We start from the raw sequence: 25,124 nt of genomic DNA, 5'->3' as shown, positions 1-25,124 counted from the left end.
ATTGAGAGCCCTGGGAAATGAAACCCACTAGTTATCCCCAGGAAGGACAGAGTGTGGGGCATGATGCGCCCTCCCCCACAGCCCAACCAAAGTATCTCCTTGCCCCGACTCAGAGGAACCAAGCCTGGGGGGCCAGAAGGGGCTCAGTATCTGGGGCCTATTCAGTTTGTCTCCTGAGCCCCCCGTTCCCACCCCCATTTATCCCCAGTGCTGCTTAGAAATGGGGAGGGTCCTGCCCTGCTCCGAGAAGGAAATTCTCCAAGAAGCTCTTGCTTTGTGGGCAAGGGCACTCAGGAACCAGGGCCGATCCCAATGAATCGAGGGGAATTTCCCCCTCCCCAGGTTGCCGTGCCCTCTCCACCCCCCTAGCCCCTCCCTGATCCCAGGGATTATGCCGCTGGCGCCAGAAGGAGGCGCTTTTCTCCCAGAGATCTCAGTGCAGCTCCAAACTGGCCATTAGGCGGTCCTAAGGAGGGGCAGCAGGTGGGTGCCCTTCACCCACCTGCTGGCCCTTCAGGTGAGCTTTGGACCTCCACAGTGCGGTTCATGAGGTCCTGTCCCAGCAGTTATAGCCTCTGTCCACAGCCTGGCGCCGTTCAGCCCAGAGGGTATCGTATACAGGATTTGCCTAACAGTGGCCAATGCATGCTGCTTTGATAGAAGTTACAGGCCCCAGCATGCATCAGACTGTGCTATATCATGGGAGAGGGTTTTCCCTCCTGACCTCAGCTGGTCTGGTGCCCAGGAGCATGAGGATCTGGAGCCCCTGCCTTAGCAGGTGTCACTGCAGATGCTATTCCTGCCATATAAATCTCCCAGCCTTTCTCCAAGCCTGCTAAGCCACTTGCCGCGCTATTACCTTGGGGGAGGGTCCAAGACTGGCTCCTTGCCCATGGTCCGGCAGCTCAGCGCAGCAGGTCTGTGCTGTCAATGGGTGCGTGAGGGCTGCAGGTTATGAGGACGCGAGTCACTGCTGGCGCAATTCCTCAATGACATGGGTGAGTGAGACGCTCACTGCTCTCAGTGCTAGAATTTAAACACGCAGTTGAGGTCTACAGTTTGACTGTCCATTCATCCATCCGTCCGTCCGTCCATCCATCCGTCTGTCCCCACACATACCCCTGCCTCTTCCATCTCATCTATCTCCCTATACAGACCCCTCCCTTATCTGTCTGGCTTTCCATCTCATCTCTCTTCCTGGCATCTCAGTACCCCCCTCTCGCTCTGTCGCGCTTCTCTTTCAGGGGCACAGTCAAGTGGGTCCTCGGCCCTTTGGCGTCTAGGCGGGGAGCTCAGAGCAGGCCGAGGGTCGGCCACAGGTCAGAAGCAGAGCGGCAGGAGGTGCTGGTTACTCTGGGGTGGCTGGGCTGCCTGGTTTGGGAGGGAAAACAGAGACTTGGGATTTCCAAGGGCAAGTGTCATCCAGGGGTTGGAGGAAGAGCCTCTGTTTTTGGTGTATCTGTAGCCCACTGAGCCTTAACTCAGCCCCGCTCCTTATTTCACTGAGAGGAGGTGATGTGCTGAGAGCTTCCACGTCCCCAGAGTCCAGCCAAGTCCAAACCGGGGATCTGGTTCATAGATTTTAAGGTCAGCAGATGCTGTTATGACCTGCTGAACACAGGCCAGTGAATGCCACACCCGGATTCCTTCCTCAAGCCCATATCTTGTGGTTGAGCTAGAGTGTGTCTTAGAAAGAGACGACAATCTTGATTTGGACAGTCCCTGATGGAGAATCTGCCATGTCCCTTGGCATGGCCTGTGACAGGGCACATGGTCAGCTACAGGGGTCAGTTCCAGATCTGGAAGCAGATCCACCAGAGCTTGGGGCTGCTCCGAGGTCTGGTTTGACCCCATCGCTCTCTCTCGCTCTTTCTATCAGGCCATTGCATTGCACTCTGGGTAAATGTGCGGAGCGGCTCATGGGATCCCTCCCCCAGAGAGCTTGGGTCTAAAGGGACGATGGACACAGCCCAATGGGGAGCCCAAACGCAGCCTGGGGAGAGTAGATCTGCTGTATCCATTTATCCCTCCATCTGCTACGTCCCTCCCTTGAGCCATGGGCTCCATGTAGCCAGGGCATCTTCTCCCCGGAAGGGACACAGCATTTGCCAGGGAAGGTCTGTCGCTCCAGATTTCGCTGTCCCCTGGTGGCTGGAGACACCCCATTGTCGCTCTGGCTCCTGGGAAGGTGACTGGGTGGGTGAATCCATTTGCTCTAGGATGTTTAACACATTGTGGCTGTGTCTTTCTCTCTCCTTTCCCATTCCCTCCTTTTCTCTCCCTCCTTCCCTCTCTTCCTTCTGCCTTTCTTGCTCTTTCTTCTTTCCCTGCTTCCCGTTGCGTGCTCTATCCCCATCCCGCCTCTCCCCTCTCGCCTCCATCACCCTGTTTGGCTCTCTTTTCCACTTCGGCTGCACTCTGTCTGCCTCCCACCCCCCCCCCCCCCCCGCCCAGGTGAAAGTCTGGTTCCAGAACCGGCGCACCAAGCAGAAGAAGGACCAGAGCAGGGACTCTGAGAAACGCTCGTCCTCCACCTCCGAATCCTTCGCCACGTGTAACATCCTCCGGCTCCTGGAACAAGGGAGACTTTTGTCCGTGCCGGCCCCTTCCAACTTGCTCTCTCCGAACTCGAATCCCATCGGGAGCCCTGCCGGGAACGGAGCCAGCCGGGCTCCCTCCGGCACCACCTCACCCGGGCTGAGCAGGAGTGGAAACAGCCCTCCGGGGACTGGAGCCTTCCGCCTGCAGGTCCCGTCTCTAGCATCCTCCTCTTCCTCACCCCGGCTCCCTGCCACCGCGCTCTGTTTCAGCGGCCCGCTCCTGGGAAGCCTGCATGAGCTACCCAGCGGCTACGGGCTGGGGACCTCTGCCTTTGAGCCTTACACGCGGGCGGAGAGGAGAGACAGTCCGATCCCCAGCAAGAAGCCGAGCCTTTAACTAAAACCCAGGGTCAAAATCGTTCCCCACGCCATGTTTCCCACCTGGGGCTGGTCTTTTGCCTGTGGACTCTCAAAGGCCAGCGAACAAATGCCCAGGTGACTTGCGTGTGACTGTGTGTCCCATATACACCCTGCCTGATGTGCCCGACTCACTGGGGTTCCCCGGGGAGATGCAGGGGAAAGCACAGCTGGTGGGCCTCGCCCCATCTCAGATTGCTCGGGGGTCAAATGCACCCCACTTCAGGGTGCCAGCCAGGTAGTATTTATACACAGATGCTCTGTCTCTTGCCATCAGAGCCAGGGTGGGGAGTGAGGGTCGGGGGAAGCTTTGCTGGCACCATGTGTTTTATTCTGCCTTTGTTTGCCAATGATCCTCGCACCCGAGCAAAGCGCCACGGAGTGAGACCGCGCGGTCGCTGTCTGATCTGTTTGATTGCAGGCTCCAGAAATTACCCAGTACCCTGGATGTGGAGCCAGACCTGGATGGAGGCCAAGTGGGACAGGAAGTGCCAGGCAGCTAAAGCCAATCCTGGATTTTATAATGGGGGGTTGTGATGTTACAATATTCAGGGGCGGGGTGTGACTTGGGAAGAGCAGATCCCCGCTCCTGTGTGTTGATTAGAGAGGCAGTGTGATCTCGTGGTTAGAGCAGAGACATGGGAGTCAGGGCTCCTGGGTGCTATTCCTGGATCTGCCTCTGGGCAAGTCCCCATTCTGTGCCTCAGTTTCCCCATCTGTAAAGAACTTTGTGCTCCTTTGTTTAGGTGGCTTGGGGGAGTTTGGGGAGCCCCTAGCAGGAGGGGGAGGCTCAGAGTCTAGTCTCTTTGATCTTGCCTTAATCTGTCCCTGTTGCACATGGGGTCAGCACTACCCTCCCTTGGTTTGTTAATCCCATCAACATAGCGGGGGTGTGGTTGAAGGAGGAAGCAGGCACCTCAAGCATAATGAGGACTGTACATACAGGCTGGCGTTGGTGCTTTCAGTCCCCCTTTCCCCCCCACACAAGCACTTTTGGCACAGAGAAGAGTGGGACTCAGAGAGCCCCTTGCCCGGATCCCAGCCCCTCTCACCTTTCTCCAGCGCCGCGCACATGCCGGGCCTGGGGGCCTCTGGCAGCTCTTCTGCAGCGGTGCAAAGACAGGTTCCAGAGCAGCAGCTTTAAGGATGGACCTGACTGAAATCATTGCGTCCCCCCCCAGCCCCAAAAGGGGTGTCTGGTGTTTGGAGCAGCGGCCGTTGGCTTTTGACAGGGTATATACAGCACTGACAGCTTGCCCAGATGGGAAATTAATGGGGAGCCCTACAGACTGTACACAGCTGCTTAACAAACGATCTATGGATAGTCACCGATTTATGTATCACACCAACACCCCAATGTCCATGCCCACTTGCCAAGCAGGATAATAAACACAGCTCCCAGGACGGCTGCCAGCCTGGACAATGTGGCTGCTAGAAAACACGGCTATGCAGGGATGTTAACTAACGTGACTCATGTTTTTACGGCTTTTCTACTAGGGACATGGGAAAAGAGCCCAAGACCCAAACATTTCCATGTCAACCAACAGTGACAGCATGCGGGTGAGTCATTAAGGCCCAGACCGTCAAAGGTATTTTGGTGCCAATGGGAGTTAGGCACCTAAATACCTTGGAATATCTGGACCTAAGCCTTTAGCAAGACCTTTTCTAATACCCTTAAGATCACTCAGATGGTGTCAGAAGATTGAGGCTGGTCCTTGCCTTAAAGAGATGCCACCTGTGGAAAGGTGTCCGAGTAGCAGCCGTGTTAGTCTGTATCCGCAAAAGGAAAAGGAGGACATGTGGCACCTTAGTCTCTAAGTCTCTAAGGTGCCACAAGTCCTCCTGTTCTTTTCACCTGTGGAAAGTTTGTCAGTTCCAAACAACCCGAGTTCAAAGCAACTTGGGAATTTTCCTCCGTCCACCCATGAACATTTTTGACCCAGATGAAAACGTTCCAGGTTTTGGCTGACAATGGTTTTGGGTGCAGAAAGCTAGCCTTTTTAGTTATTGGGGGGGGGGGGTCAACGAAACGCTCAAACCATTGAAATTGGGCATTTCCTATGGGACTCCCTGCAGGGACAGAAAGCCAAGTTCCCCCGCAGCAAGGCTTGGGTTGAACAGGGTCGAGTGTTTCTCGTTCAACATTGTTTCAGGCCCGACATTGACCCCATGTGCCGCTGGCCATTTCAGTCTCCTGTTCTTGTTGTTCTGGAAACCTCTGAAAGAGGGAGGCAAACAACAGGCGCAACTGACTAAGTGCCTGGACAGGGACAGCCTGAAAACGACTGTACAGAAATTGGTATCAAATGCACGAAGCAACCAAACTGAAAAGCAAAACTCGAACTCTTTTCCCTGTCTCACCCCTCTCAGTTCTAGCTTGCATGGGGTTACTGTGACGACGGGTAAAGGGTTTTCAGAGAGAAGAGAAATTGGCGGAATAGTACCCCAGTAACTGGAAGTTACAGGTGGGATCAAGAGATAAAATTGGGATCCAGATCCAGCTTTTGAACCCTCTCGAATTCAGACCCAGGTTTCGGTTCAGCCCTCAATTGAGCGGGCACGGGGCGCAGGCCTTTACGAAAGGGTTTCAAAAGCGCCCTGAGGCTCATTGCAATCTGGCACTTTGGTTCTGGCCCATTTCTGAGCAGAGGTGTCACATGTACTCCTGTTCTTTTTGCAGACTCAGAAGCGTTTCTCCTGGCGCCCCGGGCAGTGGGAGTTCAGATCAGACAAAACCCAGATTCGAACCACCCTTGATCTGGTTCTGTGAGGCCCAGTGAACCCTGGGCAGAGCCAAAGCCACCCTGTTTCCCTCCTCCCACTTCTAATTTAACCCCCCACCATGGCCTTGCTCCCGCCTTGTCTCCTTGCCGAGGCAACTGGTGCAATAAGCGACTCAAGTTGCAGGGGGGGAGGTTTAGGTTGGATATTAGGAAAAACTTTTTCACTAGGAGGGTGGTGAAGCACTGGAATGCGTTACCTAGGGAGGTGGTGGAATCTCCATCCTTAGAGGTTTTTAAGGTCAGGCTTGACAAAGCCCTGGCTGGGATGATTTAACTGGGAATTGGTCCTGCTTCGAGCAGGGGGTTGGACTAGATGACCTTCAGGGTCCCTTCCAACCCTGATATTCTATGATTCTATGATTCTACCGCTTTGCCACAGACACCCAGGGGGGTGTGATGTCCTGCTGATGGGCATGACTGATTGGAGTCGAGGCTGGCCAGGACTCCTGTCTGTCTGTCCAGCCGTGTCCTGGGAATAGGGAAATAGATACATAAAAAGGCAGAAAGCAGGTGAATCCAGGATGTGTGGGCTGTGTAGGAGGGAAGAATGGCTGTGAGAGCACAAGTGCATTATTAGCAATGGGCCCAATCCTGCAGTTCTGACTTGGGCCAAACTTCCATCGACACCAGTGGGAGCTGGGCTGGGCTGCTGAGCACCTGCCTAGCACTTGCAGCTTCCTGCAGCACCGATGGGGTTGTGGGCGCTCAGCATCAGTACCTCTCAGAATCGGGCACAGACGGAGGGCCTGATCCTGGCATCCACACGTCTGCTCCTGCAAGCAGCCTTTTGGATGTCAACAGGCTTCCTCATGCAAATCGACTTGGAAGGGCTTCAGGATTTCCTCCTGCCCTCTTGGCTCCCTTGCAAACCTAGGTCCTGATCCTGCAAGCGGCTGAAGTCCCACCGGCTCTAAAAGAGATTTGGGGGGTTGTGGTGGCTAATCAGCTGAACACGAATTCCCAGTGTGGCCAAAAGGGCTAACGGGGTCCTGGGGTGCATAACCAGAGGAATCTCGAGTGGGAGCAGAGAGGTGATTTTACCTCTTTATCTGGCACTGGTGTGACTGTGGCTGGGATTCTGGGCCCAGTTCTGGTGCCCACAATTCAAGAAGGGTGTGGATAAATTGGAGAGGGTTCAGAGAAGAGCCATGAGAATGATGAAAAGATTAGAAAACCTGCCTTCTTGCGATAGACTCAAGGAGCTCAATCTATTTAGCTTAACCAAGAGAAGGCTCAGGGGTGACTTGATGACCATCTTTTAGTACCTACGTGGGGAACAAATATTTAATAATGGGCTCTTCAGTCTAGCAGAGGAAGATCTCACAGGATCCAATGGCCGGGAGTTGAAGCTAGACAAATTCAGATTCGAATAAGGTGTAAATTTTGTAATGGAGGGGAATTAACCATTGGAACAATTTACCAAGGGCCATGGTGGATTCTCCAGCACTGACAAGTTTTAAATCAAGGCGGAATGTTTTCCTAACAGCTCAGCTCTAGGGATTATTTCGGGGCAGGTCTCCAGCCTGGGCTATGCAGGAGGTCAGACTAGATGGTCCCATGGTCCCATCTGGCCTTGGCATCTGTGGCTTTGATGGCAGGGTTGGGCCCCACCGGCCTTCAACTGGCCATTGACAAGTCACAGGTGCCACCCCCACCATTGTAAACTAGGGCCCGATCCTGACAACTTTACCCACCCTGAGCTCCCCCCATTGAGACCAATGGCTTCCATGAGGCCAGGCTTTGGCCGGTGGCGTATTGTGCTTGGATTGCTGTCTGCTGCTCAGCATGGCATTTGGCCTGGCCTGGCCTTGCTATCTCTAAGGGGTCCCCCCGCCTCATCCCTCTCTCCCACGTCCCACCACCTCTCAGGCTCAGAGCTCAGCAGGAAGTTGCTGAGTGTCCCGGTGAAGGCTCTTTTGCCGTGAGGTTGCAGATGGGTTTGGGGCCAGGAGGGTCCCCCGCCTGCCTCCAGCCAGGAAACCTGGCTTTGCGGAGGACTGAAGCGCAGAAGATTCTTGGGAAGGAGCACGGCTTTGAACCCCGTCGAAATCTGCCGTCCTCAGCAGCGGTGTTTGGTCAGCACCCCACAGGATCAGGGCCGTAGGCGGGGCCTGCATTTGCACTGCCAGCAGCACAGGGGCTGAGGCCAGAGCCTGCTAATCCAGCCCATTCTGGGGTATCTGGCAAGCGAAATCAACCAGCCACTCCGCCTTTGTCAAAGTCAAGGCCCCCGGAGCCGATGGCTGGCGGGGCTGATGCAGTTCAGGCACGTCAGTTTCACAGCCAGCGGGACGCAAGGGCATGATGTGGCCAGCAGGCAAGCCACCTTTGGCGGCTCTCCCCTGTGTGATCGGGCAGCCGTTGCGCAGCTGGGTGAACTCGAGAGGTGTGACTCGAACCCGTGACCTTTAGGAGCATAGTCGAGCGCCTCCTTTGTCCCACTCCCGCATTAAAGGCCCGGCTTTGGGAAGCAGGAATGGATCGAGCCAGATCTGTTGCTATTTTGGCCTGGTCGGATCCAGCCACCCCCCTTCCACAGCACCCAAACCCAGCACTCCTGCTAGTGCTCAGGGTGCCCCTGCATTGGGGTGATGAGGAGGGAGCGGACTTTGGAGTCTAGGGCACATCCCACTGCGTAGCCCGCTGGGCGGAGCCCATGCCACTTTATCTCATGACACCCATGTCGACTCGCTCACCCAGACGGAGCCTTGTGCAATATATGCCGAGTCGTGGGAGCCGATGGGGGTGTGTGGCAGGGGTGTGCAAAGATTAACCCTTAGAGGGACGGATGATACCCACACGCTCGCATTCTACCCAGGGAATCCTTAGCAAGGTGCCAGTTGACCTCACCTGCCTGGCACCCTGTCCAGTGCCCACTGAGATCCCAGCTGCAAATGCCTTGTTGGTTTCAGGGAAGTGACGCCACTGTCACCATGGACAGGATCTGCCCTGGATGTTTGGGGGTGGGTGGCTTTCCCCTGCGATCCAGTCAGTGATTGTGCATGGAGGGCTGCTGCCCGCCGGGTGGGAGAGAGAGGTCATGGTGGGGCGGGGCGGTGACACAGGTTGCAATGGGGGCTGAGGTGATATCCTCAGTACCAAGATTGATGACACCCTGTGGCAATTGGGATGGGAGGAGCCCCTTGAGCTACACACTAACATGGGCTCTGTCTGATTTGATCCCCTTGTCCCTTCCCAGCTATCCCGTTCCCTCTCTCCATCACCTCTTTTTATCTTCATTTGCCCCCCCTTCGCCATCCCCTCCCCATCCTCTATCTGCATCCCCCTTCCCCTGCTCCGTTCTCTGTGTTTAGCAGAATGGGGCCATGGCACTTTCAGGGTTTGTTACAGTGTTTGGGCTGGGACTGCGGGGGCACTTCTGAGTTACCGCACAGCAGCTGCCACGGGCCCAGGATGGGGCGGGGAGGGAGGGTAGCAAACTTGCCATTTCATAGTATTGTGCCGTGTCCACTGTGCCAGAAATGCTGCCCCTCAGGAATCAGGTGGGGAATAATAAGCACTGGAGAGTGGAGACACCTTCCTGTGTCACTTAGTGGGTGAACCTAGGCTAGACTCTAGGTTGTAACTGTAAAGCTACAGGGTTAAATCCCCCACATGGTGGAAAGGTAATTTCTCATCCTGGAGTGTATAAATCAAAACCCTAAGGGCTTCCTGGAGAGGTAATCAATGCAGCACTGGTCGAAATACCTTTTGCAAAACTGGCTTTCCCACCAAAGGGCCTGTTTTCATGGAAAATTTTCGCATGGGTCCCGGTTTTCCTGCAACAAAAGTGCAGTAAAAATTTTGGCTTTTCAACAACAGAACAGTTTTTCCAGAAACCAATTATTTCAATCCACGCTCCCTCGGCTTTTGGTTCCATTTTTTTGGTCAAAACCCAGAAGTGGTTCATAGAAAATATTTACAGCTCAGTTACTTGGCTGGCCGCAACTGATTGGCGTTTTCCCCACCTGCTCTAGGTAAAAGCAAAGCCCTGTACAGTTCATGCCAAGGGTTCTGTGGTGCTTTTCATATAAGGAATCTCTGGCCTAAATTAATTCCTACCCATGCCCGTTAACTGCTGTTTGTAAACCCCTATAGGGTCATTAGTGGGGTCAACCATTCGTCTTTCAAACCCCAGGCCCCAGTTCAGGAAGAGTACTTATACACATGCTTAAAGTTAAGCATGTGATTTAGTGCTTTGCTGAATGAGGGACTAAAAGCACAGATCTATACTGCTTTAACTCAGTGACCAGCTCCACAGCTGCTCCCAGGAGTAACTTGTTTTCCTCTATATGGACCAGTCTCTTACCCTTAGCCAGTGTGTTAAACTCCTCCCCCTATTTTGAAGGGAAATATTTAAAATAAATGTTTTTATAAAGAGGTTTCACTCATTTTTTAAAAAGATCAATATCTATGAAATAATATTTATCGTGCATGTCACTGTCTGAGCACTTTGCAAATATTAGTGAATTGGCACTTTTGGGAGGTAGGAAAGTATCACTATCACTTTTTCACATATGGGGAAACAGAGGCACAGTGAACGGCCTGTGAGTTGCCCAAAGTCATAGACATTATTGGCAGAGCCCAGAATAAGGAGCTTCTCTGTCCCAGCCCCAGAACCTCAAAGGTGCACCTTACGCCCTTTGAGGATTTGGGCACCGGTCCTTTGCTTAGACCACATCTCTCTATTCTTATCAGGGTTTGTTACTATTGCTGGTTTACAGTTCCCCAAATCTGACTTTTCACTGGGCTTTTTGGTTGACTTGCACCAACAAAAAATCACAGCAGCATTTGCACACTTTGCCTCCTATGTTTTTCTTCAAGCTCTGGTGCTGGGGGCAGGTTTGCAAAGCTCAGCATTTTTTATTACGTTTTTGGTTGACATATGGTGTTTCGACAGGAAAAAACGAGACACGCCCCCCAAAACACTTTTTTGCAATTTTTTTTTTCTTTTTCTTTTTCCCTCCAGCTCTGTTTGCAATCTGTTTGTCTGGAAAACCAACATCTAGAATCGGGGCCTTATGCTAGCAAACCGTTTCCTTTTAATGTTCAAGTGCATTTCATGGTTTATTCCTGGCGAGGAGTATTTCCGACCTTTTGAATTTTGACACAGCCGCGTGCGGCAAAATTTGTGCACAGATCCTGTAATTAAAATACGAAGAATTTCATATTTGCCTGGAGGCCCCAAACTTGGCAGAAATAGAATCCTCGTGCTTTAGGGCCAGGATCCTCTCACAGAGGGGCATTGGAAAGCAGAACCTTCTCTTTTGGGCAGATTATCCCATATCTGCCTGCTGCAGGTTTCATACACATTTCTCTGGTGCTGGCCCCTATCTGAGACAAGATCCAGGACTGGACAGTCGTCTCCAATACAGCAGTCCCTTTGTTCCAAACCCTGAATAAGGGCCTGGGAAATATTCATGAGGACGTTTGACAACTTTGCAAGGTTTCTCGTGTCTTGTTCTAATTTGGGGGAAATGGTCCGATCTGGTGACTAACACATTGCACTTTGAGAGCTGTTTTTTGTCCTTGTGAATTTCGAGGAAGAAAGGGCCAACTTTCACCCCAAACAGGGGCCGGTTTTCTTGCAAGAGAGCCTCCAAACTTTTGAAATTTCAAAATGTTGTGACAAAATTAGGCTTTGTGAGCATTTGAAATGTCACAAGTTCGGATGTAAAAAAACCAAACGAACCAGCCCCCCAAAACCCTGCCAACAAACCATCCATACTTTGGAGACGATTTTGCAGAAAGTAATATACTGGGGAAGGAAAGCCACTAATGGACCTGGAACAAAATGGCAAATATTTTTCCTAAAACTCCTGGCTGGAGGGAGAGAATAATTCCTATCTTTACCTGGCTCAAATCCTGACCCTCAGCTGGTACTGCTGCTTATTCCTTGCTGCACACAGAGACCCTTCCGAAGTCGCTAGCGTCCCCTCCAGAAATGTTCAGACGTCTGCTTTAACAAGTCAAAGAATCACCATCAAATCTGAAATCTGCAACCCCAACCATTCAGGAAATAACCCTGTAACCCTACCACCCTCTCTCTCTCTGTCTGTCACACACACACAAAGTCCTAACAGTCTCGAACACCAGAGATAAATCCTGGAAATTTATCGTAACTTGTACAATTTGAAAAAGAAAAAAATAAGTACTGTATGTAAAACTTTAATGAACAACGTGGTTTCTGATGGTTAATAAAAGTGATGTCATGATGCCCCCCTGCCTTTTCCTCCTTGCTTTCCAAGTGTGCAGAGCAAGCGATCGCTGTGAACCAGTCCCACAGTTTGAACGTCAGGACGCCAGCAACATTGCCCACTTCGACTTTTTTTAAGGGGAAAAAATGGAAACAATGTCCCCAATGTCCCCTCCCCCTCCCTATAAACCAGCTCAGCGAAATATCAACTTTTGACGATTAAAATCTGATAAATGCTGTCAACCCGCCACACCGGAGCAACCCAGTGCTCATGTGCAACCCTGCACTAACAAACCAATGCGTACAGCCGGCGTTTGCGAGTGAGCGGACAATAGCCAACCCAGGTTGGCAGATGAGATGTGGGGCCAGAGTAGGGGGTGTGTATAAGAGACGGAGTCTGCAAGGCCCTGTTGTGGCAGAGAGACCGTCCTAGGGAAATAAAATGCATAACACGCGTCCCCTCACATCCACACAGTGACACACACGCAGACACACGCAGGGTCTCTCACAACGCTTTCCTCCAGCCGTAGAAATTAAAGCTGGAGAAGGTGCTGCTGTCTCTCCACCTGCCCCAGCCCAAAAGCTGGGCCAGGACGATGTGATGGATCACTCGCTAATTGCCCTGGTCTGTTCATTCCCTCCGGGGCACCTGGCCCTGGCCACTGTCGGAAGACAGGAGACTGGGCTAGATGGGCCTTTGCTCTGACCCAGTCTGGCCCTTCTTATGTTCTCATCAATCCTCTCTCCAGTCCAGTTCGGTCTCATACCCGCCTTGCCCTCAGGGCAGCCCAACCACTGGGACTGCACTGGGACCTGGCACAGGGCACATGCCCATTGTATCCGCCCCACTGTGCCCGCCAGGGGCAGGGACTCACTGAGCCCTAAGTGACTGGACCAAGGCCACAGAGGGAGGCAGTGGCAGAATGGGTTATTCCTGGCTCGCAGGCCGGTGCTCAGATTGCTGGGCCGTGCTGAAAGCTCCACAAAGACTGACCATGCTGCCATCCACACACAGTTTTACACTCACACACACACAATCACCTTCTCGCCCACACTGTTACACAATCTTTCACTTATGTGTGCGCACACACACACAACCATCTTCCCACCCACACTGTTACACAATCTTCCCCTACACACACACACAAAACCACTTATACAAGCACACACAATTATACACCCTTCTCCCTGCATGCACACAAATTACAAAACCTCCTACACACACACATATGCACACTTGTCTTCTCCTCCAAACACACACAGTTTCACAACTCTCACTCCACCCACACACAAAAACTTCCTACTCCTCCAGGACACAGATACACAACCCCACACTACACACAACCAACACCTACTCACTGACCACAGCTACACAATCGCCTGCCACACACAACCACCACCTACTCCCCCGCCACACAGCTACACACACCCGACACACAAGAAACCACCACCTCCTCCCCCAACACACAGCTACACAACCCTCTGCCACACACAAACAATACCTACTCCCTGGCAAAAAGCTACACAACTCCCCTGCCATACTCAACCACCATATACTCCCCCAGCACACAGCTACACAACCCTCTGCGACTCACAAACCACCTACTCCACCAACACTCAGCTACACAACCCACTGCCACACACACAACGACCACCTACTCCCCAGACACACAGATACACAACCCCCTGCTACACACACAACCACCTACTCCCCTCTGCACACATCTACACAACCCCCCCGCCACACACAACTACCACCTACTCCCCCCAGCACACAAGTACACAACCCCCTGCCACACAGAACCAACACCTACTCCCCATGCACACATCTACACAACCCCCTACCACACACACACACCTACTCCCCAGCACACAGCTATCCAACAACCACCACCTACTCCCCTGCCACACAGCTGTACACATCCCTGACACACATGAAACCACCACCTACTCCCCTGACACACAACTGCACACCCCTCGCCACACACACAACGACCTACTCCCCTGACACACAGCTGCACAACTCCCTGCCACACAGAACCACCACCTGCTCCCCAAAACACAGCTATACAACCCCCTGCTGCACAAACAGCACCTACTCCCTGGCAAAAAGCTACACAACCTCCCTGCCATACACAATCACCATATACTCCCCCAGCACACAGCTACACAACCCTTTGCGACACACAAACCACCTACTCCCCAGACACACAGCTACACAACCCCTGCCACACACACCACCATCTACTCCCCCGGTACACAGCTATACAACCCCCTGCCACACACACAACCACCTACTCCCCTGAGACACATCTACACAACCCCCTGCCACACACACCACCACCTGCTCCCCCGACACACGGCTACACACACCTCTGCCACACACAACCACCACCTACTCCCCCAGCACACAGGTACACAACCCCCTGCCACACACACAACCACCAACTCTCCTGACACACACAGCTCAGTGCAGAGCCCTGAGCTGCGGCCTCACTCAGCCACCCCCAGGTGGGAGCTCTCAGGTGACCTTCACCTGCACACGGGGTCTGGGGCTCCCAGCCAGGTGTTGAGGGTGCCCTAGTTTACAGTCAACAGGGGCCCGTGTGGGCAGGTCTAACCCACGCCAGGGCCAGCGGGGCAGAGCGAAGCAGCCGGGAAAGGGCAGATCTGACCGGTGTGGGCCTGGGAGGGATGAGCAGGAGAGCGTAACCCTCTGCTATAAAAACCCCCAGCTCCCTCCCGCCCCAGCTGTGCCCAGCGATGACTGCCAAGGTAGAGGTGAGGCTCGGCAGGCACCCAGCAGCGCTGGCAGGGGCCCAGGAGCATGCCCACGCCGTCACCAGGAATTATGTCACCAACCCCAGGCTGAGTGAGTACCATCGGGGGGGGCTGTGCTGGGAGGGGACTGGCGAGAACGCTCCCCCTCCCGCAGCAGTTCTCACCCCCCACCCCCATAATGTTAGCCCCGCTAGCACCCAGCCAGGGGCTGTGTATGGGGGGTTAGCAAGGAGGGGGGAAAGCTATGGGGACTTGAGCTCTTTGCATTGAGGCCCCCCCCCAAGGCCTGTGTGGTTTCAGCCTTGACTGTGAAGCCAGAGCTGTCCCTGGCTATCCGACTGGTTATCTAGTGTTTAGAGCAGGCAGCTGGGTGCGGGAGCTGGACGCCTGGGTTCTTTCCCCTGCTCTATGGCCCTGGACAAGTCACGTCCCTGCTCTGTGCCTCAGTTTCCCCACCTGTCCTTTCTGAATGGCTGGAGCACCTCAGGTGAAGTGCTGAGCCCGGTACACGTTTCTGGGAAGTCACGGAAGGATCCTTCCGCAAACCCTGGCAACTGAGGGCATCTGTATCGCAAGCTCAGGGGGTCACCCTTCCCCCCTGGGGTGTACATGGGGCCTGTTGGATTGGAGTCCTTAATTCCCTCTAGGATAGGGACCTTTTTAGTCTCTGTCTTCTGCCTCCTCCTTGTATTAGCTGCACCCTCAGCCCAGAATGGCTGAGAGGAAGTGACCCTGCCATGGTGCCAGGGCACCATTTCCCTGTGGCAATGGGGCTGAGTCACCTACCCCTTGGCTTCATATAACTCCTGGTGTTCACACTGAGGCTCGGGATCTGGGAGGCTGTTTCATACTGAAGTAAAAGAGTGACATTTACCCCAAAGAGAAGGGCACTGGGCCAGGTTCTGTTCTCAGCGACGCCAGCATAAATGTGGAGTGACTCCAGCAAAGCCGATGGAGTGACTCCAGATCTACACCAGTCTACATGAGAACAGAATCAGGCCCAGAAAGTGGATTGCTCAGTGAGAAACTTTAGATGGCAAAGGAGTCTCTCTCCTCCCAAATTGTGTATAGAAGTCACTTGGCAAAGTACTCAGCAGTCTCCACCATTGCCCCCCCTCCTGAGGTGTTGTGGGTGGGTGAGAGAGAGAGAGAGAGAGAGAGAGAGAGAGAGAGAGAGAGAGAGATCAGGTTCTGTTTGTGTATTTAGTTGTGTGTGTGTGTGTGTGTGTTTACTTGCCTGTCTTCCTCTCTGCCTCTGGACACATGCAGACTGCAGGTCTGGGTGTGCGTGGCTGTCTCTGTGTGCAGACCTGCGTGCCTGTGTCCCACCCACACAGTCAGCGCCTCAAGTCCCCTGCCCTGCAATTGCTCCCGGCTAACCTTGCCCAAGGAGAACTCCCGGAAGAGGTCCCAGCAGCTCCGGGCTGCCTGACGTCAGCCCAGCGTGACAGCTTCTCAGAGTAATACTCAGCCCTGGACCGGGCACTGTGACACCAAATGTCCACAGCTCCCAGGTCACGGCTTCTTCCTGAGCAGAAGCAACAGATGACCTGAAGTCTTTAAACAAAAGCAGTCTCCCCCCAACCACTCAGACAGCAGCCCCTGCTGCTTGCGTGCATCCCATGGACGGGCTTGTGTGTATGCGGCACCCCCACCCTCCACTGGATGGAATCAGAACTGCTCAAGCGTGTGTCATGGGCCCTGCACTGCACACAGCTACCGGAGGTGCTCCACAGACGTGGCTTTTGGAACAGGAGGATCTGAGTTGTGTGCTCTGCTGCTGTGAAATGCCGAGTGGCGAGGGATGCAGGGGTACCAGTCACCTGGGAAGGAATCTGCAGGGACCTGGCTAGCGTGAGGGTGGGCTACAGAGCCTTTTCCCCCTCTAAGGCACCTGTTCCAACTCAGCCCATCAGTCCAGACAGGTGATGGCTCCTGAGTGGACTTTGAGCACTGAGTCTGGAGGGGAGGGAGGCTCTGTCCAGGTGTGCCCCTTGCACTAACGGCCCCTTGTTGGCAATCTGTGAAGAAAGGGCCTCTGGAGCAGACCGGCCTGCTCATCCCTAGAGCTGGTCCCTCCCTGCCAGAGCAGCGTGGGGGAGCCTTCAATTCCTCAGTCCCAGTCCGGAGCCTCAGTTGCTTGCCACCTGTGGCATGAGCCAGGGGCAAAGACTTTATCCACCCAGCCCCCTGGGTTGTGGGCACAGAGCAGAGGGGCCGAATCTGCCCCAGTAATTCAGTGCAGGTGCCAAAACCGGTGGGTGCATGTTTCGCAGGCCCGAGTGTGCTCGTAAAAAGACCAGCTGGGCCTGATTCTCTTTGCACTTCCACCAGCTCTGTGCTCGGGTGAGTCCATTGTTACTCCTGATTTACACCCGTGGAAGTGAGAGGAGACACAGGCTCTCTTTGCCTACGGCTAAACAGCGGGTGTGCACTGTGATAGCAGCTTTCCAGGCAGGCACGTATCGGCTCATCAGTACCTTGGGCCCCCTGTCCCCTCCTCAGTCTGTCCTTCGCCAGCTGCTGTCTCTTGTCTTAGACTGTAAACGCCTCAGGGCCCGGACTGTCTGTGTTTGTACAGTGCTGAGCCCAGGGGGCCTGGTGTGTGACTGAGGCCCTAGGTGCAATAGCAATAATGAATACCTGGAAGCTAGCTGGCTAGCCATCGCACACTAATCAGCGTGGTAGCTGGTGCTCTGGAGTGCTCCATGCCTCAGTTTCTCCCGCTGTACAGTAGGGTTAGATACTAATCAGCCCCTGTCTCCGGGACGTGTTGGGTGCTTGTCAGGTGGTATCGGATTCGTGGGGGGAAGGAGCCAGGGAGGGGGAAGGATGCTGCGGCTGCTGTTCTGTACAGCTGCTCTGAGATCAGGAAGGCCTGAAACACGCTTCCCTTTGCCTGACTGCCCCCCTTGCCCTGTGTGCCGCGATCTCCTTGTCCAGTTCAAGGGAAACCAGAACGCCCCGGTCAGGCTCTGCCTCACACGGAGCTGAACTGGTCCCGCGGAGCAGCTGGTGTTTGCTGTCAACAGCGGGGGCCGGGCTCAGCAGGCAGGGTTCCCCTCCTCGCCCAGTCCAGCCAGGAGGGCTTTGCCTTGCCCTGGGCAGTCGCAGGGGGAAGGGAGGCTCAAAGCCAGGAGGCAAAAGGGACGTCAGACCAAGCCCAGAGCCAGTTTGCAGCAGAGGGCGAGGGCCAGGCTGCTGCTGGTTAACTTCAGGCTCCACAGGGGAGGGGGAAACTGGGCAACTTTTCTTGGGGGAAAATGGCTCCCCTCCTTTTATGTTTGTCATGACAAATTTTGGAGAAAATTCTCATTAAAAAAAAGGGGGGGGATGGAGGGTTAAAAAAAACCCTGATTTTTTTAGCAACTGGTTTAGTTCCCCCCCTCCCCATTTTTTTTCTCCCTGCCCCTTTTTCCATTTTTCCCCTGAGCAAAGGAGAAGGGAGATCAAACAATGAGGAAAAGTCAATCTTCAGGATTTTTTGTAGAAAAACTAAAACAAGTACAATTTGTCATCCACTAAAATCCCAGACCTTGCCCGACGGGACCCGGGACTCCCGTGCTGGGTCTGCCCCTGGGACCGAGGTGTCCTCCATCCCAGGTTTTCACCACCAGCCCCTCCTCCCTTCAGGATGCAACACGGGCTTTATTTAGGCTTAGCAGAATGCGATTTTTATTCTGTTATAATGTCGTTGAGTAATACTGAGGTTCATTTAGAAGCATTTTTCCCCTATTTTGATCGATGTTCGTTTTCTCAGATGTGGGAGATGGAGCGGGGGGGTCAGAGTAATTATTTAATGAGAGGAGATGCTGAGATTTTAAAGATTTATAACCATTAAAACACAAATTGTCAATATCCCATGTCCAAATATACAGAGTAAATATCCTCAAATCGAACTCGAATAAGTTCCCAAGGAGCATTTTCTTGCTTTACCTCGCTACAAATGTCCACGATTATCAGTGGAGACCTTTTTTCACCGGTTTGTGTGCATACGATGAAATTGACGTTTGCATCCCCAAAAAATCGAATCCTTTCACGCCAACCAATATGAGGTCCTGCAGCATTCAGGGCTGCACCCCAGAAGAGATTTTCTGTCCCTCGTCATGCGTGTTCATAGAATTGTTGGGAACACTGGGGCATGGCCACTAGGTAACTCGAGGGGATGGAAGACCACGAGTGTCGATGAAGCCCCCTCGCACTAGGCCCAGGTGTCCTTGGCCCCCCCTCCTGCCTGGAGGCACTCGCAGCAGCTCTGCGTACTAGGCCCAAGTGTCCTTGGCCCCCCCGCCTGGAGGCACTCACAGCAGTTATGCTAAAAGAAAAGGAGTACTTGTGGCACCTTAGAGACTAACCAATTTATTTGAGCATGAGCTTTCGTGAGCTACAGCTCACTTCATCACGAAAGCTCATGCTCAAATAAATTGGTTAGTCTCTAAGGTGCCACAAGTCCTCCTTTTCTTTTTGCGAATACAGACTAACACGGCTGTTACTCTGAAACCAGCAGTTATGCTGAGAATCTGCAACAGTATGTTGCAGAGTCAGACTGCCTGAAACTAAGCAAGGCCAAACAGGGGAGATATGGAAGAACAATGCTGAACAACAGCTTGAGTGGTTCGTTACCCGGTGTGCTACACCCAATAATCACAACGGGGTGGAGTACAGCAGCTCAGGACGTTTTCCCTCCAAAACAGGCTGGCTTTGGACTATCTCTTGGCATCCCAAGCAGGGGTTTGTGCCCTCATCGGGCCCCGATGTTGTGTATATGTAAATGATAGCAGTTATGAAATCTATAAAAAGGTGGTACAGGCTGAGGCCCATGCCCGAGCCGGAGCACAGGTTGCCTATACTGCCCCAGAGAACGATTGGTTGCAAACCTTGTTTTCAGGTTGGAGTTTGTCATCTTGGCTTGGTGGTTTATTTAGCCTGCTATTGAAATTTCTCTTTCCTGTATTGCTTGTATTACTGGTATTATGCTGTGCGGTATCATGTGTCAGGGCCCTTTTGCAAAAGTTAATAAGTCGTTCTCTTCAGGGCTATCACAAAGTGCTTATGCAAAGTCATATTGTAAAGAAATAAGTAGCCCAAGTGAGAAAACTCAGAGCCAAGGCTGTTGAGTGTTCTCAAAGGGGGGAGTTGTTGGGAACACTGAGGAATGGCCACTAGGTAACTCGAGGGGATGGAAGACCACGAGTGTCGATGAAGCCCCCTCGCACTAGGCCCCGGTGTCCTTGCCCCCCCCCCCCCGCCCCTCCTGCCTGGAGGCACTCGCAGCAGCTCTGCGTGCTAGGCCCAAGTGTCCTTGGCCCCCCCGCCTGGAGGCACACACAGCAGTTATGCTGAGAATCTGCAACAGTATGTTGCAGAGTCAGACTGCCTGAAACTAAGCAAGGCCAAACAGGGGAGATATGGAAGAACAATGCTGAATAAAGCAGCTTTATGTATAGTTTAACAAATGATACAGAGAATCAGGGAACTAGCTGGGAACTGGATTGGCTAGCTATATGGATACTTGGGGCAGCTTGCTATTGGATAAGTATGCTGGGAGAAAGGATGTATAAAAGCCTGTGTAACTTCCTGCTCTGTTGTGCAGGATTTGAGATTTTATTCTCCCTGTACCTTTTTGCAGCTGCAAATAAACTTTTCTGCTTCTCCACCCCGTTGTGATTATTGGGTGTAGCACACCGGGTAACGAACCACTCAAGCTGTTGTTCAGCCTCTCGGCACTGGATGCCGGCAACAGAATCATAGAATATCAGGGTTGGAAGGGACCTTGGGAGGTCATCTAGTCCAACCCCCTGCTCAAAGCAGGACCAATCCCCAACTAAATCATTCCAGCCAGGGCTTTGTCAAGCCTGACCTTAAAAACTTCTAAGGAAGGAGAGTCCACCGCCTCCCTAGGTAATGCATTCCAGGGCTTCACCACCCTCCTAGTGAAAGTTTTTCCTAATATCCAACCTAAACCTCCCCCACTGCAACTTGAGACCATTACTCCTTGTCCTGTCATCTGCTACCACTGAGAACAGTCTAGATCCATCCTCTTTGGAACCCCCTTTCAAATCCCCCCTCATTCTTCTCTTCTGTAGACTAAACAATCCCAGTTCCCTCAGCCTCTCCTCGTAAATCATGTGTTCCACTCCCCTAATCATTTTTCTTGCCCACCGCTGGACTCTCTCCAATTTTTCCACATCCTTCTTGTCGTGTGGGGCCCAAAACTGGACACAGTACTCCAGATGAGGCCTCACCAGTGCCGAATAGAGGGGAACGATCACGTCCCTCGATCTGCTGGCTATGCCCCTACTTATACAGCCCAAAATGCTGTTAGCCTTCTTGGCAACAAGAGCAGACGTGTTGGCATGTTGGCCATGCATGCTGCTTGCATAGAGCTTTTTGTTTCCTGGGGCAGGTTATCAGGACTGGGGGGTTCCCACACTCTCCATCTGGTTGTCCCTAGGGCTGGTTCCCCCCCGCAAACAGCTGCCAGTAGGGGAGTGCTAGCCATACAGCATGAAAGAGAGAGAGGCCTCACCACCGTCACTGAGGTTGGTAGGAGGGGCTCGCTTGGTCTTGTGCGCACCTCTGGCGTTTAGTGGCGGCTGAGCGCCCAGGGCTGCAGCACCTGGCTCGCTCCCTAATCACGCCTTAGCTCCCAATCCCAATCTGGATCCAGCGCTCAAGGCTGTTCGCATGCGGGGGTCTGGTTCACTCGCTGGCTTCACTGGGAGCTGTGGCTGAGGGTGGATGGCAGAGGACCTGAGCGAGAGGCGCTGAGTGTAGCCCAGTGGAATTTCCTGCCCATTTTCTAAGCTGAAAAGTTTCTGACCGTTCAGCCAAAGCTTCAGAAAAAGTAATTTTTGGATGCCTCTCCTGGCCGACCGTCTGGACCTCCGGGCTGCTCCCCCGACACTAGTTCAATAGTAACTTGCCACTGCTGAGTTCTTGTTTGTATCATAGGAGCAGCGACAGGCCCCGACTAGGACCAGGGCCCCACTGGGTTAGGCCCTGCCTTTGCTACAGTTACGGGGTAATTTCCGCTGAAGACACCCACTCCCCCTGAACCCTGAGACACCCCCCCCCTTCGCCCAGTGCCCTCAGTCTCTGCTCTCCCTGCCCCCTCTCCTCCAGCCTCGGCTGTGCACAGAGGCAGCAGTCAGTCCCTGCCCTGAAGAGCTGACGGTCTGAACAGGCAGCAGGGGAGAGGGGAAACTGAGGCCCAGAGAGAGGCGGGGACTTGCCAGCGGTCAGACAGCAGGTCAGTGGCACAGCCAGGACTAAAATCCAGGTTTCCTGAGTCCGAGGCTGTAGCCACTAGGGAACACTGCCTCTCGGTTGACGCTTTACAATATGGCTGGTATCCTGGCCACCAGCTGCCAGGGGAGCCCCTGCTGCACTGCTGGGAGTCCAGGCTTCCCTGGAGTTAGTGTGTCAGTGACAGCGGGTGCTGAACACAGACCCGAGCCTGCTGATTTGCCTCCCCTCTGGGCTGACGGGCTGGGCAGGGGCAGGGCTTTGGCTGAGAGCTCTCCAAGGAAAAGGCAGCAGCTGCCGGAGATGGAGTGGGTGACGTGGCATGGGTGGCTCCTTCCTCTGAGTCTCTGCCCCCTGCTAGGGGGCACTGTGCTGCTGGAGGGCCTGTCTTTTGGTTGTGATTGAGAAGGCAAACCAAGGTCCTGCCCACGGAGGATCCCCTGGCTCTCCCCCGGGGGCAGGGCTGGGAGCCTCGCTCCCTTGGCCAGATTCTGGAGTTACACTCTCCCTCTCTGGATTTCCCTTGTGGCTTCAGCTGAATAGAGGAGTCTCCTTTGCTTCCTAAACTGTTGTGTGCTGTGGCCATGGGGCTGCTGTGTCTCGCCCCAGAAGTGGCTGCATTTCTGACGTTGGTTAAGTTGTTCTATAAGCCATTTGAAAGTCACTTTGGGATCCCTCTGAGCCTCGCTGCACCCATAAGGAGAGGATCTTTTCACTAGACCAGGGACGCAGGACTGACAGGGGCCTCCTGGGCCACCGAGGCCAAACATTGCCATCGCAGGCAAGCCCTTGATGTCACCCATTTACTCGTCAAGCTCCATGTTCAATCTGGTTAGTTGGTTGCCCCCCCGGCTTCTGCCTTTGGGAACCTGGTGCAGACCCTCCCTCCCGCGATGGAGCTAGAGATCACCATAAGACACTTGCTTTCTCCTCCTCCTCCATCTGGCTCAGCTGAAGGTCTCCCAGCCATTAAAGGCACCTCCAATGAGCAGCTCCCTCCACAACCCGCCCTGCAGTGCCCCGAAAGTTTAGCTCCGGAGAGGCCGCTGCAGATGCTCGGCAGGGCCAATCCGCCTGGTACCCCCAGCAGCATGCTTCTAACCTCCGTGACCTCCCGTCTGCCAGGCGTGAAGGCGCACGCTGTTCTTAACAGGGATGTGCTCTGCGGGGTCAAGGGCTTGGAACTGCATCTGAATGTGTCTTTCCGATTCCAGGCCTGCTCATAAAGGGGCCACTTTCTCACTGCACAGCCGAGGCTGGAGGAGAGGGGGCAGGGAGAGCAGAGACTGAGGGCACTGGGCGAAGGGGGGGGTGTCTCAGGGTTCAGGGGGAGTGGGTGTCTTCAGCGGAAATTACCCCGTAACTGTAGCAAAGTTGCCTTGTCCGCTATAGCTCTGGTCCCCCAGTGTGAGCTTTGCCATCAGTTCCACAGGGGGGGGCTTAGCCAGCCCGTAGGGGACGGGTGGCAAGAAGACCAGCTGGCACTGAACCAGGGGCTTCATTTTCTTGGCACCTCTCAGCTGGCACAGCCATGACTGCAGTATAAACAGTGGTGAGCCGTCAGATCCTGCTCATGTTCCCTAGTCTCTGCAGCCTGGTCAGCTATTTGCGCTCTTGACTGAGCATTTTTCCTCCCTCCCTCCCAAATTTCGCTCCCCCCTTTCCACTGGTGCCTGGCTGTGCCCCTGCCTTGGCACTGCTCCTGGCAGCAATGGCCAGCTCCCAGTTCCCTGGGGAGGCAGAAAGAAGACAGCCGCGGTTAGTTACACCAGTTGTGAAATGCAAAGAGCTACATACAACTCTGCCGACTCCCGCTCAGTTTACCCCAGGGAGAGATTCGGCCTGTTAATTGGAACCCAACACAAACCGACCATGGTGGTCGGATGGGGACCTAGTCTGCCTGGAGGCATCCAGCTTCGGTTCGTGACCAAGGCAGTTTTCCCAAGCTCAGGGAGGTGACTCAGGCCAGCTTGGTACCTGGATAGGAAACCTCCGCCACACGGCGCTAGCAGGTGAGTGGGGTTGTTGATGCCGTAGGTACTATTCTATCAGCTGAAGTACTGTGTCTGGGGGCGCTATTCTGCTGGAGCTGCTGCCCTTTCCGATAAGCTTGGTACCTCTGAACACCTTTTGCAAGGTGGCGAATGTGATCCCAAAGCCCTGCCCAAATGCTTGGCTAGGGAATGACATTCTGTCAGCCCACATGCTCCTTGCGATTTCAGTTTTCTACGCTTTCCACCCAAAACTGTTGTGCTACCTGTTAAACAGCTGCCACATTCCACCCCAGAGGGGGCTGCATCACAGTGATGGTTTTAGTTTGCAAAGAGCTTTGGGGAGCGAAGGGCATTCTAGAAACATAAGATATTTTCATTTCTTTGCCTGAGCCCCAAGACAGTCTGTGGTCAATTAAACCGAGAGCGACCAGGAGGAAGAATTGAACACCTGCTCCATATGGGGTCTTGGTGTGTGTTTGTCCTAACGTTTCACTTGAAACCACATGAAATCCAGGCAAATGACTTGTTACAGGTTGTACCTCAGTCTGGTGACAGATTCAGCAACTGAACTGTTGTGCTCTGAGCAGCTGCTGGTGGTAGCTCAGAGCCTGTTTATTACAGCCCTTTGCATGGACTGGAAAGCCCAGCAGGGCTGGCGGTAGGGCAGCGATTCCCTGTCTGACCCCATTCCTTTCTCTTCAGGCATTGCAACACAAACGCTGCCCAGCAAGAAAGGCAATTGCCGGCTAAAGGTGTGCTGGGACATGGTAGAGAGACAGGGGAAGGGGAAACGTCCCAGATGGACGGCTGAGGGAAAGTGTGTGTAAGTGAAATGACTGATCAGGGAGTTATATGAAGGGGAGAGAACAAGCAAAGCTGGAGTGAGAGGGGAATGGGGGAGAGGGATGAGGAGGTGACTAGGAGGTTTTTTGGGGGGAAGGCTCTAGAGCCCTGGGAGTGGGGTCCCTTCCACCTTATATCTTAAGTTCCTAAAATCTCATGCTTCAGGGCCCAGCTAGTCATCTGCAGGGATCAGGAAGATGTGTTCTCCTCCCCACCCCAGGGTATTCTGGGTTTTGTTTTGATTTGTCTCCTTCCTCCAAACCATCAGGGATGGCCACAGCGAGACATGGGACACAGGACGGGGAGGGCTGTGCTCAGGGAT

The 25,124-nt window shown here is 53.7% G+C and overlaps 2 protein-coding genes across 2 annotated transcripts in view; both read left to right on the top strand.

Moving 5' to 3' along the window:
* The window catches only part of VAX2 (ventral anterior homeobox 2), a 59,807-nt gene extending 47,847 nt beyond the window's left edge, over positions 1-11,960 (top strand). The window contains exon 3 of the mRNA XM_048846458.2: positions 2,455-11,960. Coding sequence (XP_048702415.1) covers positions 2,455-2,937 — 483 coding nt within the window. The 3' untranslated portion in view covers positions 2,938-11,960. The remainder of the gene's footprint in view (positions 1-2,454) is intronic.
* Positions 11,961-14,675: 2,715 nt separating this feature from the next.
* The window catches only part of ATP6V1B1 (ATPase H+ transporting V1 subunit B1), a 79,281-nt gene continuing 68,832 nt past the window's right edge, over positions 14,676-25,124 (top strand). The window contains exon 1 of the mRNA XM_048846455.2: positions 14,676-14,808. Within this exon, the coding sequence (XP_048702412.1) occupies positions 14,700-14,808 (109 nt within the window). The 5' untranslated portion in view covers positions 14,676-14,699. The remainder of the gene's footprint in view (positions 14,809-25,124) is intronic.

Source organism: Caretta caretta, chromosome 4, assembly GCF_965140235.1.
Source record: "Caretta caretta isolate rCarCar2 chromosome 4, rCarCar1.hap1, whole genome shotgun sequence".
NCBI classification, from domain to species: domain Eukaryota; kingdom Metazoa; phylum Chordata; order Testudines; family Cheloniidae; genus Caretta; species Caretta caretta.
This window is presented reverse-complemented; position numbering and strand designations above follow the sequence as displayed.